We start from the raw sequence: 16634 nt of genomic DNA, 5'->3' as shown, positions 1-16634 counted from the left end.
TGATTTGGCGCGAAGGGTGGCAGAAAAACCTACAAATAAATAAATAACTCTTGAAATATAAAATTAATTATGTCTCAGGCAGGTTTATCAAGCTTAAAATCAGAATACTTAGAAGTTGGTGAATACAATTTTTCTTGGCCAGGAGAAAATGGAACATTTCAAGATTTTGGGTCTGTAAACTACACTATGCCCTCAGGTAAATAAATGATTAAAATGTGTTACAATTTTAATACTAGCCTTTTTCCAGCGACTACACAAGCACTAAATATATTTTAAAACTGCAAAACCTACTAACCGGCATATTTTGAAATTATTTTAAAATGTAGGTATTAAATAGATTTATTTAGTTAGATCACTTTGTAAATAGAATGTTTAATAACTTACAAAAAATGTTAACAGGTCCGTGGTATTGGCCTTGGTGTCCACTATGGAAAATTTCGCAACATCCACTCTTTCAAGTAAGTGCGCCGTAAACGAAGTATAATAGGTACTTACTACTTTTAATTTATCCATTGCATCGGTATAATTAATTATGTTTATCATAATTATACACAGTGGCGGGGCAAGACCTAAATTTGATGTGGGCAAGACAGATTTCGCGAGGCCTTGTTCTGTGGCGACCTGAAGACGGATTATATAAAAAAAAAAACGGGTCAACGGTCTATTCATTGACAGTTTCTGATTTCGTGATTCAGTGATTAATTTTAAAGGAATATTGCGCCAAAGAATAATGTTCGTCACTTAAAACCGTGTTGTTGCTTAATTTTGTGTCTGATTATGGCTGAATTTGTTTGAAAAAAAATATATTTTTTTAACTACATTGTTTAGCTATCAAGAATTTATATTTAATAGTCAATGTTTGCATTTATTGTCGTATTGTGATATTGTCATCTCCACCTTGTACCTATACATTTTTTCAAAATTTTTGATGCGCGAGGCCCCTTGTTCCGCGAGGCCGTAGGCGGTGGCCCACGTCGCCTACGCCTTACGCCGCCACTGATTATACAGTTACACAACATGTCCTTACATTAAACCTACACCTTCATTTCATTTTGTTTTAGCTCTCAAATATTTTATTTGTGGCCTCTTACTGTGCGCCGAGTACGAAAAAAGGCCAGCTTTGGATGCACACAATATTGATATTTGGTATGTAAAGCATTAGATTCATTATTTGAGAATGAAAATAATTTTGCACTTAGTAAAATAATTTTATTTTAAAGTCTCAACTGGGAAAATGTATCCTGACTTTTACCACAACATTCGATTGTAAAAAAGTATTACTTGTCTACATTTTTTTCGGTAGGAATTATTTATATTATACTTATCTGCTTAGTTATAATATGTAGACTATACTATTAAGTTGTGGCATTTTGCTAAGTTACGAGTAACAACAAAAGAATTTGGCTCTGAACTGACTCACAACAATAACATACTCGTAATAAGTGAGTGGCTCGTGAAAGGCCTCTTTGTTGCTTCTGTTATAAAAATCGTTATACTTCGCATGAATTTTCTTGGGTCATATAGATCCAATCTTATAAGGAGCCTGATACCGAAATGATATTATGTTCTTAAAATTTTTCTCAAAACTAACAGTCTTAAAAATCTCTTTTTTTTGCAACGCGTCGTTAGACACCCCGCTGACTACCTACAAACATTTTGTCGGCCAATAGTTCAGTCCGGCTGTATTGGTATGAACGTGTATGAAAGTGCGCACATTACACCGATTTGGTATTGACTTATTCTTCATACAAATTAGAGCCGACCGAACTCTTGGCCAACAAAGTCTGTAGTCTGCAGTATGCTGGGTATTTTCCACTTTGATCACCTTGATTTGATCACCCAGGTGATCAAAGTGAACTCCAGGCGACACTTTGGTGTCCTTTGATCACCTAAGAATAAAATCACCTAGGTGATCAAATTGAACTTCTTATCCATGCCATGGGTGATTAAAGGTAGCCTTTCGAAGTGAGCGTCTATAGCGTCCATTAAAGGTAGTCTTTCAAACTAAGCGTCACAGACGCAGCGTCTTTAGCTTTGGTCTTAAAGGTAGCCTTTCGAACTAAGCGTCACAGACGCAGCGTCTTTAGCTTTGGTCTTGTGCCACCAACGCCGCGTCACTAACTCGCTTGGAAAGGTTAGCTTTAAGACCAAAGCTAAAGACGCTGCGTCTGTGACGTTTAGTTCGAAAGGCCACCTTAAAGGTAGCCTTTCGAAGCGAGTTAGTGACGCGGCGTTGGTGGCACCAGACCAAAACTAAAGACGCTGCGTCTGTAACGCTTAGTTCGAAAGGCTACCTTAAAGGACACCAAATTGTCGCCTGGAGTCCACTTTGATCCCCTAGGTGATCAAATCCTGGTGACCAAAGTGACCTTAGGCAGAGTTGCACCACCTAACTTTGACCGTAACTATGACGTTATCCGGTGCTTTTTGTATGGAGTTTGACAGATTTTTAACGTTAGTCAAACTTAAAATAAGATGGTGCAACCCAGCCTTATTGTTATGTAACTGTTATAAGTTTTATCGAATAGGTTTCATGCTGTACTCGATATGGGCGTGGCACGTGATTTGTTCCCCTGACGCCTTTTCGTGGAACTTCGGTTTTGTGTTCCTGAACCTGGCGCAAGTGGTGTACCTGGTGTACGAGATGCGCCCCGTCAAGTTCGACCCGGAGCTGGAAGAAGTGTACCATACTTTGTTCGAGCCTTTCAAGGTAAATTATTTATCTCATAAACCTTTGTTTTTCACCTGTCATCCGCTTTGCAATGGAGGGTAGTCGAACCTTAACTTCGAACTCCTATAATATGTTCTACTGATTAATTTCGTTGCGAGTTGGGTTTCATGACAGTTTTGGGTTTGGAGGACTGTTGTGGACGCCCTCTGCCCCATCTAGGGGACATATGACCTTAAGTCAAGTCCCATGACAGTTTAACTTTCCCCCGGGACTAACTTGACCTTCACTGGTTGGGTTTTTATTGGCGGTTAAGCTGTAAGATCCTGGCTACACAGGAGTTGCAGCGATGGGAACTGGAGGTGGGAATAGTCTAGTTCTGATAAATGTTTGTGTGTTTCGTGATAATACTCATCCTCAAAATACGTGTTTTTGCAATAATATGATAATGTTTTCCCATCAATTACTTTTTATATAGCCGTAAATGAAAATTGGATAGGTATAGGCACATTAACACCGCTTTTTAAGTAGCTACCTACACTTAATTCAAACTTGCAACGGCCAGCTTCTAGTGCGCTAATCACCAGGCTAGACGGTCGTACAATTACTTAACTTACGTGTTTCTAACGACTCTATATTTTACAAAATACATAAAATTTTGGCCGAAAATAGCGCTTGTTAGAAATTATTAGCAAAATGGCGATCGCCATGGCGAAAACTTTAGCATGTTTTCGGCGAGGACACGTTTGCTAACTTTAAAAAAGTGACGTTTTCTCATACGTTTTATTAGCAGTGATAGCACTTACCGCTAAAAGGACGCCATTTTTATTACTAGCGCTAGCTAGCGCTATATTCGGCCAAACCCCCCTATTGCTTATACCATGAAAATGTTTATGTTCATCTCATGAATACATAGAACTCGTTAGGTGTCTAGACTACAGTTCAAGAGGATGGTGTCGCCGGATTTCGCGCACGTGATGTCTCTCCACGCCGGCGAGGCGTACGCGATGCAAAACCTCACCAAGACCGATCGTCTGGGATTACTGCTTTCTGGGAAGGTGAGAAGATTTAGTTCGATGTTACTTTCCTGTATCCATTTTATTGTTTTAAACTTTCATGGTCACTAACAGAATAATTATTGCTAATTTCTTAGAGAGAGGGGGTAGACGTCTGCCCATAACATCTCACCCGCCACTTCCTCAGTTACTCCGTAATCATAGCGCTTGCAACAGTGCCGAAATATCGGTGACTCGAAATTAAGGTACAGTCGACAGCACATCAACCTTTACATTTTTGTTGCAAAATAGCCTGTATTATAATGAGATAAGACGCCACTGTGTTTAGGTGGATGTGCTGTCGTCCGTACATGTTAAAATTTTTTCCTGTATCCAATTATCTTATTTTAGTAGAATTTGCACAGACTCTTATAAAACTATTCTACAATTTCGAATGACGTATTTAGCTATCTATCCTTACCTAATAATACGATAGCCAATGGATTTGTATTCAAGACAGGTTGTAATCTGCATACATAACGTAAGAGGTAAAACCTCAACACAATTTAGCCTTAGTAGTTACTTATTCTTCTGAGGACAATAATAACATTTCCTTTTATAAAGGCTTGCCGCTCGTTGGCTTTTTAATAAACTACAATTTACTCTACCGGGAAATCCATTTGTCGCGTTAAAACTGATGTTATCCTCTATGCAAATGAAAATGTTGTATTCTATAGTGACAGAGCCAGAGTTAAAAACAATTTTGTCAGTGCACGTGCCAATGTTTGCAATGAATTTCTATGGCGAGGCTGGCGCCTGCCTAACGGTGGAAACGTGCTTATACGAGTTCATTCATATCGAATATATTTTATAAAAGACAAATATTGGTTTTTGAGCAGGCATTTATGCGGGAATGAACATAAATAATAGTCAAACAAAGCATACCTACTCGTTTTTGTTGTGTTAATAATTTATTTCACAATGTTACATTATTTTATTCATAAAATAAACAATACATTTAACCAAAAAAGTATTTTAAAACAACTTCCGAGGAAAATACAGTTGAATTTATCCTATAAAAATATTTATTCCCCGTCGGTAGAGACAAATGACATGCCGCTCACCAATTCAGGTCGTAGCTAATTTGATTACGTGTAGCATTTATTGTTCCGTGTTTTACATTGTAGAGCAATTGTAGTTGGAATTTTGTAATTAACCTTTTTAACGATTTTAATCAACAGGTAAACGTAATGAGTGGACATCAGTTTCTACACCCCATTTTGCCATGCGAATTTTTGGACTCTCCCGAGTTTGAATCAAGCAGAGCCACTATTGATGAGAAGTTCAAGGTTTGTTTACTATTTTAATCATCATAAAATAGTGTCTCATCCCTAAATTCACTTGCTCTTCTGAACATTTGAGACATAAACTGAAAATTCTTATCACTCATCCTTCTTACTGCACAAATAATCCCAGCAAGCGTCTTATTTTCCACTGAAATGCCTTGTTGAGTAGCAAGCGTTGTGAAATGAGGCAGTGGGCTAAGAAGCGCGGTCGGGTGGCAAACTGATGGGCCCATTATTCAGGAACGCTGTGCGGCGTTCAAGGCATGCCAAGACCCAAGTCCCTATCTAAACAAAGCTGTGTGAAGGCATTGTGTGATGAATACTATAATGAATCCATAGATTCCAAATCGTATTACTTGACCTCGATAAATATTTATTACCTACAAACCTACTTGGTGGGGGCACGGCAGTGCCCCCACCAAGTCGAGCAAAAAAGCGGCATTTTACTTACATTTAACGATTTATAAAGTAGGTATATAGTATATTGTCTGTTATTCGGATCTAAAAAAATAATTTAGCAGAATCGACACCTATTTTTATCCCGATTGCGTTACTTCCAATATGAACTAAGTTGGCTTTACAGAGAAAAGTTCGAAAAAATAAAGAGAAAAACATGGAATGACCGATGGGTCTTTAGGAAATGCGAGATGCCCCATTTCCTTAGCTCAGAGAACAAAATACCTTAATAAACCTCACTCAGACTAAGCAACGTTTATCTAAACTCAATAAAATGGACATAAACGCAAAAGGTGAGACTCACTACACACTCGTAAACTAAAATTGGATCGTGCTTAACTTCACCTTTCCCCTGATTCATGTGTTTACGAATGCAAATTAAGTAAAGTTGCAAAACCTACTTCCTTGGGATTGTTTCCGCAGTTTTACGAAGTTAGGGAACTTGACGTTATTTATGGTTAATTTGTCAAATGGAGTTTTTGGAGTCTTCATTACAGAGGTGTCGTTGAGGTATGTTTTGCCTCTTTTGTAGTTTTAGGGCAGTGACAGTAACTTGAACCTCACAAATACTGAATAAACATTTTTTCTTTCTTTCTTCTTCTAAATAAATAAGTATTCAAGATGCAACATTGCTTATTTTACTTACTTCACAATCAGGAACATAGTCAAAAATGCCAATAAAGAAATTAATTTATCTACCTACTTATACATTTTCTTAGCATATTTTTGTAGCATACTAAATTATTATTTAAAAAAGAATATTATTAAATCTCTTAAGAACAAAAAAATTGGGAAACCGTGTTGGAAAAGCGAGCGTTATCTAATTAGATGTCAGTCAATTTCGAAGCAAAGCAATTTTTCCCATATCGCATTGTTTGTAAGAATCCAACAGCTTTTACTGAAATTAGGCGATCCATCAAGCACTTATTGAAACTTGAACACGAATTTCACGTGTATACGTCACCGCGCGCTTTGGCATTACCTACCCCCATTCGGGTGACCTAATTGTTGTCTGATATGGCTGTATAACAGCCAAAGTGGCTATAAATGCAAGAAACTGGGTTAAATATCGATGAAGTCTAAACACTCTTACGAAAACGGGCGGCTTGATTAAATTGCTTCAGTGCACACATATTTCACAGAGGCCTATTTTTAAGAATGAAAAAGGTTACTTATGAGTGCACCATTGTGAATAAATAGAAATTAGATTCATTAAGCTATTAAAAGTCTATTGGGACTATGTGAGACACATATTGGACCCCATCCCTTTAAAGCTCTAGATCCTCCTGAAAGTCCCAGTTCTATTTGTATTTCACCAGCTCCTTGCCAGTCCCCTGAAGATTGGCTACCTACTTTGAGCACTAGATCATGTGATAATATTTTTTATACAGGTATCAATCGTAGCCGCTTCATCATGCCGCTACGTATACTGGCAGCGTAGCTCCCTCGAATATCTGTTCGTGAAAGAGCCGTACCTAGCCTGTGTGGTGACCACACTGATAGCTCGCGACATAACCACGAAGTTATACGCGATGAACAACAAAATAGTCACCGAGAGAGGGTCACACTTGGATATACGGTTGCCTAGTATCTCCCATGCGTTGGCCCGCAGCCCTAGGAGACTGAGGTCCGCCTGCAAGCCGCCCCCTCCGACCACGGTGCAACCGGTCCCACCCGAGAAACGACCCAGTAAGTGGAAAATTAAATGTTTTGGCGGATACAGGGTGGTGATATACTTTCCTGCAATATTTTTAAGTCGCAGATTTTCCTCATCAAAACCTTTAGTATAAAAGTAAAAATAATTGGGTTTGGTTCGAGCTCTGACTTTTTTAACTTATCTTAATCATACGAAAATGTTAAAGCTTAATCACGAATTAAATGTTACCAGCCACATAAATATTGCAGTTAAATCTGAAAATCACCACCTGTCATGGTAGTTTTTTAAATGGGAGGTGAGAAAATATGTCTTGAAATCAAGATATTGCGAAATTACAATAGTAAAGTTTTCGTTTTCATGAACAGAAGTAGGATTCTCTCTTTCAGCCAGTCATCGTACCATCGGTGCGAAGTAAAGAATCATGAGTCTACTTAATACTTCCATTCTGATATCGTCTGATATCAATGGCTTATTTAAGGGTCATTAGGATATTTATTACAAACCATTACGTGGCTCGGCTCGAAATAATACCGTTATTACAAGGCTTTACGACTATTGAAAAACACTTTTACAGTGTAATATTTTGAACTGAATGTCGTTGACCGTTAGGTACCTATTGGTCTAAATGAAAAATTTTTACTTGATGATTTTCACCAATTCATTTATTAAATATTAAATTATTTTTAAATAACTCCTAACTGCAAATTTTCTTTTAAAGAATTTCCATGACTAAACACGCAAGGATTTAGTTTTAAGAGCGATTCTACCTATATTTATTACGAGTCNAGTATACCTACTCTATGTTAGGTCTTGTAAATTAAAGTAAAACTATTTTGTCTGATAGGCAACTACATAATTTATAAATCCAATAATAACGATTTACCTTTATATCGTTATAGATCTATTATCGCCTTCCCCTAAAGGATAAATCCTTGGTTTTTAGCGATAGAGCTCATGGTTTTAGGAGTTGTATTACTTGTGTCAATTTTTTGTGGAGTGCAATAAAGAGCATATTTCTATCTAGATTGCTGGACGCGAGAAGCTGACAGCCTGATGAGTGCGGTCAAGAGGAACGGAGTGACTGCTTCCTCATACGCGGGGGGTGACGAGGAGTTGATGCCGCTAGCAGCCAACGAGGCGCCCGCCGCCTCGTCAGACGACCTGTCAGTGGCTGACAGCTGCCCCGATACCTCGTCGAAGTACCACAGCTGTGAAGCCGTGGAAACTGACGATGAATTGAGGCATTAAATATTTCTTCCATTATGTGCTTTATAACTCTATGATTTCTTTTTAATTTTTAATACCCACAATAAAGGTCTAGGTCTGCAACCTGATGGAAAGTGATGATCAGGCCGAAGGCGGTTGCGAACCTCACCCAGACTCCTCAAGGAACTTTCAATTGACAACAATTACTAAAATAAGCTGTTTAGTAAAACATGTGTACTACGCCTACCCAAAATAACTACCAATTGAAGAAAACGCGAAAAGTTCTCAGATTAATTAATAAAGGACCGAAAACGTGTGGTAGGCATAGTCCTTCAGACTTGTTGAACTGACGATCTGGAGAAGATAGTGGGAAGCGCCAAACTGACTGCTACTCCTGAACATAAAGCCTCCTGGAAAACTCATTTGTAATTATTGTAGGTATTTCAATCCATTTTTTTATATTTGAAAAAATGCTACTCAATAAAATAAGTCCTAAAGCATTATTACCTATGCCGACACGTTATTTAAAAAAATATTATGTCTTACTTAATTGCTTCCTCCTTACATACAAGTATTACCACAGAATAAATTAAGTACTGTATAGGTACTTACTTTAAGTTGTTGTTTTTAATTAAAATAAGAAATTGTAGATAATCTTCATATTATATTATTAATATTATTGTAAGTGATCTACTTTATGTCGTTCATTTGTTTTTGGGACAAATATAACTACAATCTCAAGCATCGACAGGGCGTATGACGAGGCATGACTTGCGTTACATCTCTCAATGTAAGTTATTATTCCTTGGTATCAAGCTTCACGGCTTGCCATCAATCATTTATTTATAATAGAATATTTTTCTGAAAGTTTGTATGATTGCAAGTGGTTTTCGTTGCCCCTGAAACTTTGGAATGTAGAGTTATTGTAGTTAAGTATATGTTGTTGACTGATATCGAAGAATCAATCATAGTTATTTTGTTTGTTCTAATTAACTGTTAAGTAGGCAAATCTACTAAAAAATAAATGCATCTGACAAAATGTTGGTTTTCATTATTTTGTTACCTGTCTTGATATTTCTTTACATAGTAAAATACCAATTATACCTATTTTGCAATTAGAGAGATGTTTGAAAAAAGCAGGCGCAAATTGCAGCTTTCTTTTGTGCATAGCCTGCACCTTTTGCAGGTAATTTTGATACGAGTAAAATCTACTGTTCCTAGAATAGCGTTTTGTAAATGCTACAGAACACTGAAATTTAAAGAAATGTACATAATTGCATCTATCTTTAAAGTACAGAACAGGTAACTAAATATTACAAAAACCTAAAATACTTATGAGCTTACCTAGTGATAAATAGTCGCTATTTGACTTGGCTACTGCAGTGGGCAAGTGTTTTGCTAAAACAAACAGTTTAATCATGGTGAACAAAGAGCAAAACGTTAACTTCGTAGTCGGGTGCAAGTTTGGCGTGCATAAATCACCTTGGGCCGCGTTTGCCAATTTTTTGTCTAAAACGACGTGAGTGTCCAGTGAGCTTCTCAAAAAAAGGTTAGGTCTGCCCGAGCCAACCGTCTAATCCCTTACCATCTGTCGAATTAAACACATATACTGTGTCGTTTGGCGCGCGGACGCAGCCGTGGGTGCCAGGAAAGGCAGCAGATATCTGCCCCCGGGTGCCAAGCCCACAGATGCAGCCTACCAGCCAAATGAAGCCCATCTAACGAGAAGTGTGTTGGCGCGCTGCTTTTTGGCGGTGTCTCCTACGTGGGCGGCGGTGCACTCGCAAATTAGCTTTATTGCATATGGAATGGCTTACCTACGCCTGAGTACCTAGCTCATCATCATAAAATGTCTGACTACTGTAACAGCGAGTCGTTTGAGGATCTGTAGAATGACAATAATTATTTTCTATCATCTTTAATGTATTAAGTAGATTACAGGCTATCGAAAAGTACATCGCTTCCAAGCAATAAAACTACATATTTAATGGAATTATTCTTATGGTTATTTTATACAAAATTGTTAGGTAATCTTTTAGGAAAGTTGTTATTAAGTATTTTAGTAATCGCAAATGAATTGAATATTTCGTTATTCTGAAAAAGCACTCTACTTAATCAGGGCCGGATTAACCATCTCGGGGCCCCTAGGCACAGCTCGTTTCGGGGCCCCCCTTTTTTTTGTCGCGGAAGAAATGCTTTGCGCACCGTCACCACTGCCGGGGGACAGGGTTGCGTGTGGGACTCAAAAGGACGTATAGGACGGGTATACCCATTAAAACCTTCGCGGCGTTCCGTCATCGCCCAAGTGGGGTGTCGCGAGTATCCGGCCGTAGCCTTAGACTTCTGCGACACCACCGGCGACAGCTAACACGGCGGACCCTACACGCCCACCTTGTGGGGGGCCAACGGGAATGGCCCGAAACGCCAAGCAGTCCAGATGGAGGTGACAAGGGTGCCCCCGCACCCCCGGCCTGCTGGCCGCCACCTGGGGGGAGAGTAGAACGGTCGTACAACCGCCTTCTCCACCCCCTTCTCCGCCTGCGGAGCAATGAGGCGAGAGGATCGTACTTCCGCTCGCGCTCCGCTGCCTCTTTCTGAAGGATGACCTCTTCGCAAAAGGAGGCGACCGCCATCCAGCATCCTTCACTTCCCAGGCCCCAGCATGGCGTTGACCAGGCTCGGAAGCGAAAGATCCCAGCCCACGACCGCAGTGAGGACACGGCGCTACTCCTCCCTGCTTGTGCAGACCGCGAGGGTGTGCTGCACCGCCTGCACCGTGTCATCCGCCGCGCCACATTTGTGGCACAGCGGGGATTCCTCTCGCCCGATTATATGCAGGTACAAACCGAAGCAGCCGTGCCCGGCCAGCAACTGCGCGCGAGTCATGTCTTCCTTCCAGCGGTCGATCATGATCTCGCGCTCTTCCTGCCTGACGGCGCCGCGCCTAGGGTAGGTATGCAAAACCGAAAGTTTATCAAAAACCGATTTTTTTTCGGTTTCCAAGAAAAAAAACCGGTTCTCGGTTTTTAATCGGTTATTATCGTTTTTTTTTTTTTTCAACAACTAGTAGTTACCTACAGCGATTTGTTACGTCCTGTCCGTTTTGTGTTAGATTACATTATTTAAGAGAGGGTTATAACAGTTTTGATAAATTTAGCTTATTCATTAGGCATTATTATAGGCACATAATGCATAATGAATAAGCTAAATTTAACTCAAGGGATGGTAGTTTATCTCCATAGTACGTAATAATTGTCAACGAATACGTTTTTAAAATTCATTACTCTGTCGGTTTAGTATTTTGTTAATTACCACCATGTACGTAATGTACATCAAAAACGTATTTGTATACAATTACTATTGATATAAGCAATATCTTAAATTATAAAGTATAATNGGGCCCGGAAAGAAGAGGGCCTAAGTCTTCTCCAGCGCGACTTTCAGGCCGAGGCGTCGTATTCTGCGAGCGACTAATGTGCCGCCCGCCGACGATGCGACGCAAATGTGACCGACCAGAGTGTCATGCGCATAGCATATGAAACTTATGCCCGCAAGAAGGACGCCCCGGAGGAGCCAGTTGAAGCACAAGAGTGGACCGAGCACCGAACCCTGCGAAACCTCGCGTCGTTAGAACTGGCTGTCTCTGTTAACATACAGGACTTCGCGATTCCGTAAGTAATCGGCCAGCAGCGCTCGAAGGTACTGACACTGAGGCACTCTGTGATGTTGAAGTGCCTAGAGTATGGTGGAATGAGGGATGGTATTGAAAGCGTGCTATATCGAATGATACAGCCAACACACCCTCAGTCACCCCTCTCCCTAGCCTCCGCAGTGAGGCTTTTTAGCCTCTGAAGGGTGTCGACGGTCGACCTGTCATGTAAACCAAAGCAATGATGCCAACGTTACAAAAATGAATTAGGTTCCACAATATCGAAATAAATAATGACGATTGAATGTGTAAACCAAAATAAGACGAAGTTTTAAGGTGGTTTGAGTTTTGTTACATAAAAATAATCTTTAACATTTTTTTTTTTTAATTTTGTCGGGAGTGCTGGGCCCCTGGTCATAGTGGGCCCCTAGGCACTGGCCTAAAGTGCCTTATGGATAATACGGCACTGTACTTAATTATTATTGACTTACCAGTTACGTTGTACAAATAAACAATGCAAACATTTGGCAACAGATTTTCTGGATCGTGCGTGCATCGTTTCCTGTGTAAACTAGGGTGATTAATTTGCAGAAAGGTAGGTAAGTAAGTCTAAGTATAACTACTTTACTCGACTAGATTTCAGTTGCAGTCTAAAAATAAGAAATGCAGGAACTATCATAAATTTTTAGTTGGCCGATAGTTGTGCACGATTTTAAATTGTATGAAGAATCAAATCGGTGTAATGTGCGCACTTCCATACATGTCCATATTGATCAACTGCCCGACTAAACTATCGGCCGACGAAAAATCGATGATCTGCGCCTAGCTAGCCTAGTTTAGTGAAGATTTAGCAAAAGTTTTTGTTCGGCAACTGGACCGTTCTTAAAATTTTCGTGTCAAATTTCTTGTCGGCTCTCTAGTTGATCAACCGGAGCGTGTGAAAGCTCATTTGACGCCGGGTAGCCGGCGCCGGTTAGCCGGCAACCGGAACGTGTGAAAAGGCACTTATAGTTGGGTATAGTTTTTACTATAAAAAAAAAAACACACTGCAATCATTTAAGTTGATGCTTCCCTTGTTGTACCTACCCCTTATAAACAACTTCGTTTGCATTTGCAATAATGTAACAAGCTGTAAATCAACTCGATGAGAAAACCAACCATAGTGACGATTATAGCAGCAATACTTATCTAATTATTAAATTACGTTTTCATTACTTTTGTTAGATGTTCCTCATAAACACTGAGCTAAAGGTAAGGTAAACTAGTTAAAGGTGTGCAAACGTTGGTTTGCCGTACAAAGCGATCGATTTTACATTTACTACGTACACGGCCTAGATCAAAAGTTTGCCAATCATGATAGCGATAAGTTAGCGGATTAGACTTCAGACATGTTGGTTTGAAATGGAAATCGAACATTTGTTGAACAACGTTTCATTAAACGAAAGTTATTAAAGTAGTTAAGGTTATAGTTAAATGTAAGAACCTTGGCATGTAGCATCGAGCACATACTTGCCCAATATGGATGAAATGTCAAGTGGCTATCTAACTACAAATAGGTAGGTACTTACATAGTAATTTTATGAAAAATCATTGTCAATTTCGTAGATTACTTAGATGGCTTATAATAATATCATACCGCTCTACTGATTATGTACTCGATTGTACCTACCTAGGCACTTAGGTACTGTTAGGAAAGAATTTACGTACCTAATAATCCATTAGTCANATCCATTAGAAACCTTACGCATCAAAGGGACTCGGAATTTAAAGAATTAAGCGACACTACCTAAAAGATCAAATTCTGCCCGTAAGATTAGGAAATCCACTTGCCTGGTGGTCACCCCATTTTAATTGCACGACTACTCTTTATCTAAGTAAATGAGTAGGCGACCTTACAGCACAAAGGTGGTTCCACAATGCGATAGTGAGATTGTATCGGATCACCTGCAGTCCACTGTGGGGCCTACTGGTCAAGGCTAGCGCGCCCTGGCGCCCTCGCCGCCCACCGCCTAGGGCGATGCTTCCTTATCCGTACCATGACCAGACCACTACACCGCTCTATTCTTGAGCATTACGTGCGATTTACCGTTTCAAGCCTTATCTGATGGCCTGCGCCTTCGCTAACAAAGCACTGAATCTAAAAAGATCGATATGCTTGCCCGGCCATTATTGCAACGGTTCTTATCCCTTGGACGATAAACTAAATAATGCAATGAAACTCATTACAAAAAAAAATAGACAGTCTTTTGTTTTAATAAATTAATCCTATACTGTGATTGAAACATCTATGTATTACAAATTCCACGTGACAAACCTGTCCGATATCCAATAATAGGATGCCTCGGCTCATTCACGTAACGTCGATCTAATTATTTTGATATTATAACCCCGGCAGAGAATGCCATTTAAGAGGATTTTGGGAGATTCACTTATAGTTGCTTTACATACAGGCTTTTACTAAGATATGGGCAATGTTTACTTTTTACTTTTATTTACCCTTATGTAGATACATAGATAGAAAATAATAAAGTTGCGTTTCCACCAAACATGGGCGAAGATGCGTAGCTATGGATGTGTTTTTAAAGAACCAATTGAATCGTTTTCATAATAATCATCATCATCATTTCAGCCACAGGAGGACGTCCTGCACATAGTGACGTGCTGAACATACCTAGGCCTCCCCAAATGACTTCCACATCACACAGTGGTAGAATCGCTTAATTTATCTTTAATTAAGTAAGTTAGCACCGAGATTAGTTTTTAATCGACTTCATGTTATTATGTACCGTTTTTTAGAATGTGACATTAGACTTTATGGTAGGCTTAATTACTTTGTACTGTTGAACCAAACCCCAATTCCCCTGTAAATGGTTAATCAATTGAAAGCCACAGTATTCTCAAATGGATTGCGGGGGCAAATTCCCGAGGGACGCACGATAGTATTTTTTGACGCAACTAAATCCACGTGAGCAGTGCCTTGGGGAAAGGCCACTTACTAGTAGGTCGGGAAAAGGTGTTTTAATATGTTGCGTTACCTAAGTAAGATCCAGAGCACACACACGTTTACCGGAAGGAAAGATGAAAAGTGGTAGAGAAATAGACACGAGCATTTATTGAACACCATTGTAATTTGAAATAGAATTGAAATAGGTTTTTTGGAGAGAAATGACACGCTAAATTATTTTTCTAGCTATTTCACGGACATGTGAAATAACGGTAAGGATCGCGTTAATGTTACCGCGGCGTAAGTATACCACTTGTTCGCCGCTTCTTTGAAAGAAAGAAAGAAAGAAAAAATATTTATTTGGTGTTTCTGTCACCGTTTACCAGTGGTAGTCCTTCCGAAGAAGGAAGCTACGAATGTTAAATTCTCTTTGCCCGTTATAAATCTTAAAGAGAATGAACTAGGACGGGAGTCTGGACTGTGCGTGAACCATCATCTTTCAGTAGTGATAAAGAAAAAGTGTTTGGTGATTTTATCGATAAAGACTGCAACTGACCGCAATGCAATCCATGCGGGTAAAGCCGCAAGCAATCTAGTAAACTATTACAAAGTAATTCATGATGTACCTGAATAATATCACCTTTTGACCTATGTTTATGAATTAGTGTTAATGATTTGATTTGATTACCTTTTAAAAACCACATATTACTATCTCAAGATAACTAAGATGGCACAATAGAATGTGTCTTCGTCCGTAGATGTAATGCTAGTTCCCAACTTTTTAATTTCCCCATTTTTTGCCTTTGTGGCGGAAAAGCCAGCTGCAGCTCGTTCGTGTTCGTGACGCTCACAGGTGTTATTCGTATTCTTTCCGTGACCCGCTCCATATTTGATGGCACATGTTTTAGTGTGTTGCTGCGACCCTCTCGAGGGCCGTAACCTCTGGGAAGAGACGTCAGTTTGCGGAGTCGGGGTGGCTGCGTCGCTGTAAGGTCCCGCTGCCGAATGCTGGAGCCGTGCCAGCCGTTAATCGTCACGCAGTTATACATTCAATCGCAGGAATCAGAACCATTTCAATTAGGAAATTCATGCATCCAAAATACCTAAATTAATAAAGTTTCAGCAGAATATTCTACAATTTGTTGCAATCGAATATAGTTCTGTATGAATAACAGTGGATTGCGGTGAATTTATGGATGCCGTTAAAATAACAATGTGCAGTTTAGTGAATAATTACGTGTGCGCGGGCTATTTCAGCTGAAAATTTCAGGACCACTTCCGGATGGTTGAAACCTGTGCGTGTCGACAAGACTGTTTTGTTCATTCAAATAAATATAAGCTGTAAGCTTTACGTAAAAATATATTTTGTATTTATAGAAAGTATTATAGGTACCTACCTAATAATATTTCATTAACTAGTGCGATACTATCCCGATCTTATGGAATCCTTATCAATGGAATAAATTAATCGTTGTCCTTTTACATCCGCTGTTACTATTCAAATCACTCGATTTCACGGTCGATAGGCGAAACATTTGACAGGCCGAGGCTATCGGACGAGTTCATGTCGTACAATAATTTTATTGATAATATCTAAGTAGGTAGGTAGTAGCGAGATGGGAGTAAGGGCGGTGAGGGCTGCGGGGGCGGGCGGGAGCGCGCGTGCGTGCGGTGCCGCGCCCCGAGAGGAGCAGTCAGTGCTGCCGCGCGGCC

General features: G+C 39.7%; 1 protein-coding gene across 2 annotated transcripts; it reads left to right on the top strand.

The window, feature by feature from the left end:
* Positions 1 to 18: 18 nt before the first annotated feature.
* Positions 19 to 9323, top strand: LOC114366460 (popeye domain-containing protein 3). Of its 2 annotated transcripts, none has more exons than XM_028323331.1 (8): positions 19 to 196; positions 400 to 458; positions 1062 to 1146; positions 2529 to 2710; positions 3595 to 3726; positions 4905 to 5012; positions 6857 to 7154; positions 8147 to 9323. In XM_028323331.1, exons 1-8 carry the CDS (start codon positions 70 to 72, stop codon positions 8368 to 8370), a joined length of 1215 nt encoding a protein of 404 aa, XP_028179132.1. In that variant the 5' UTR covers positions 19 to 69; the 3' UTR covers positions 8371 to 9323. The 2 variants fall into 2 exon arrangements, with proteins under 2 accessions (XP_028179132.1, XP_028179133.1); XM_028323332.1 differs by having other exon boundaries at positions 127 to 322.
* Positions 9324 to 16634: the final 7311 nt, after the last annotated feature.

Source organism: Ostrinia furnacalis, unplaced genomic scaffold (assembly GCF_004193835.3).
Source record: "Ostrinia furnacalis isolate ACB-3 unplaced genomic scaffold, ASM419383v2 OfSCF0635, whole genome shotgun sequence".
NCBI classification, from domain to species: Eukaryota; Metazoa; Arthropoda; class Insecta; order Lepidoptera; family Crambidae; genus Ostrinia; species Ostrinia furnacalis.
Note: the sequence above shows the minus strand (reverse complement) of the source record. Positions and strands in the feature narration are given on the sequence as shown.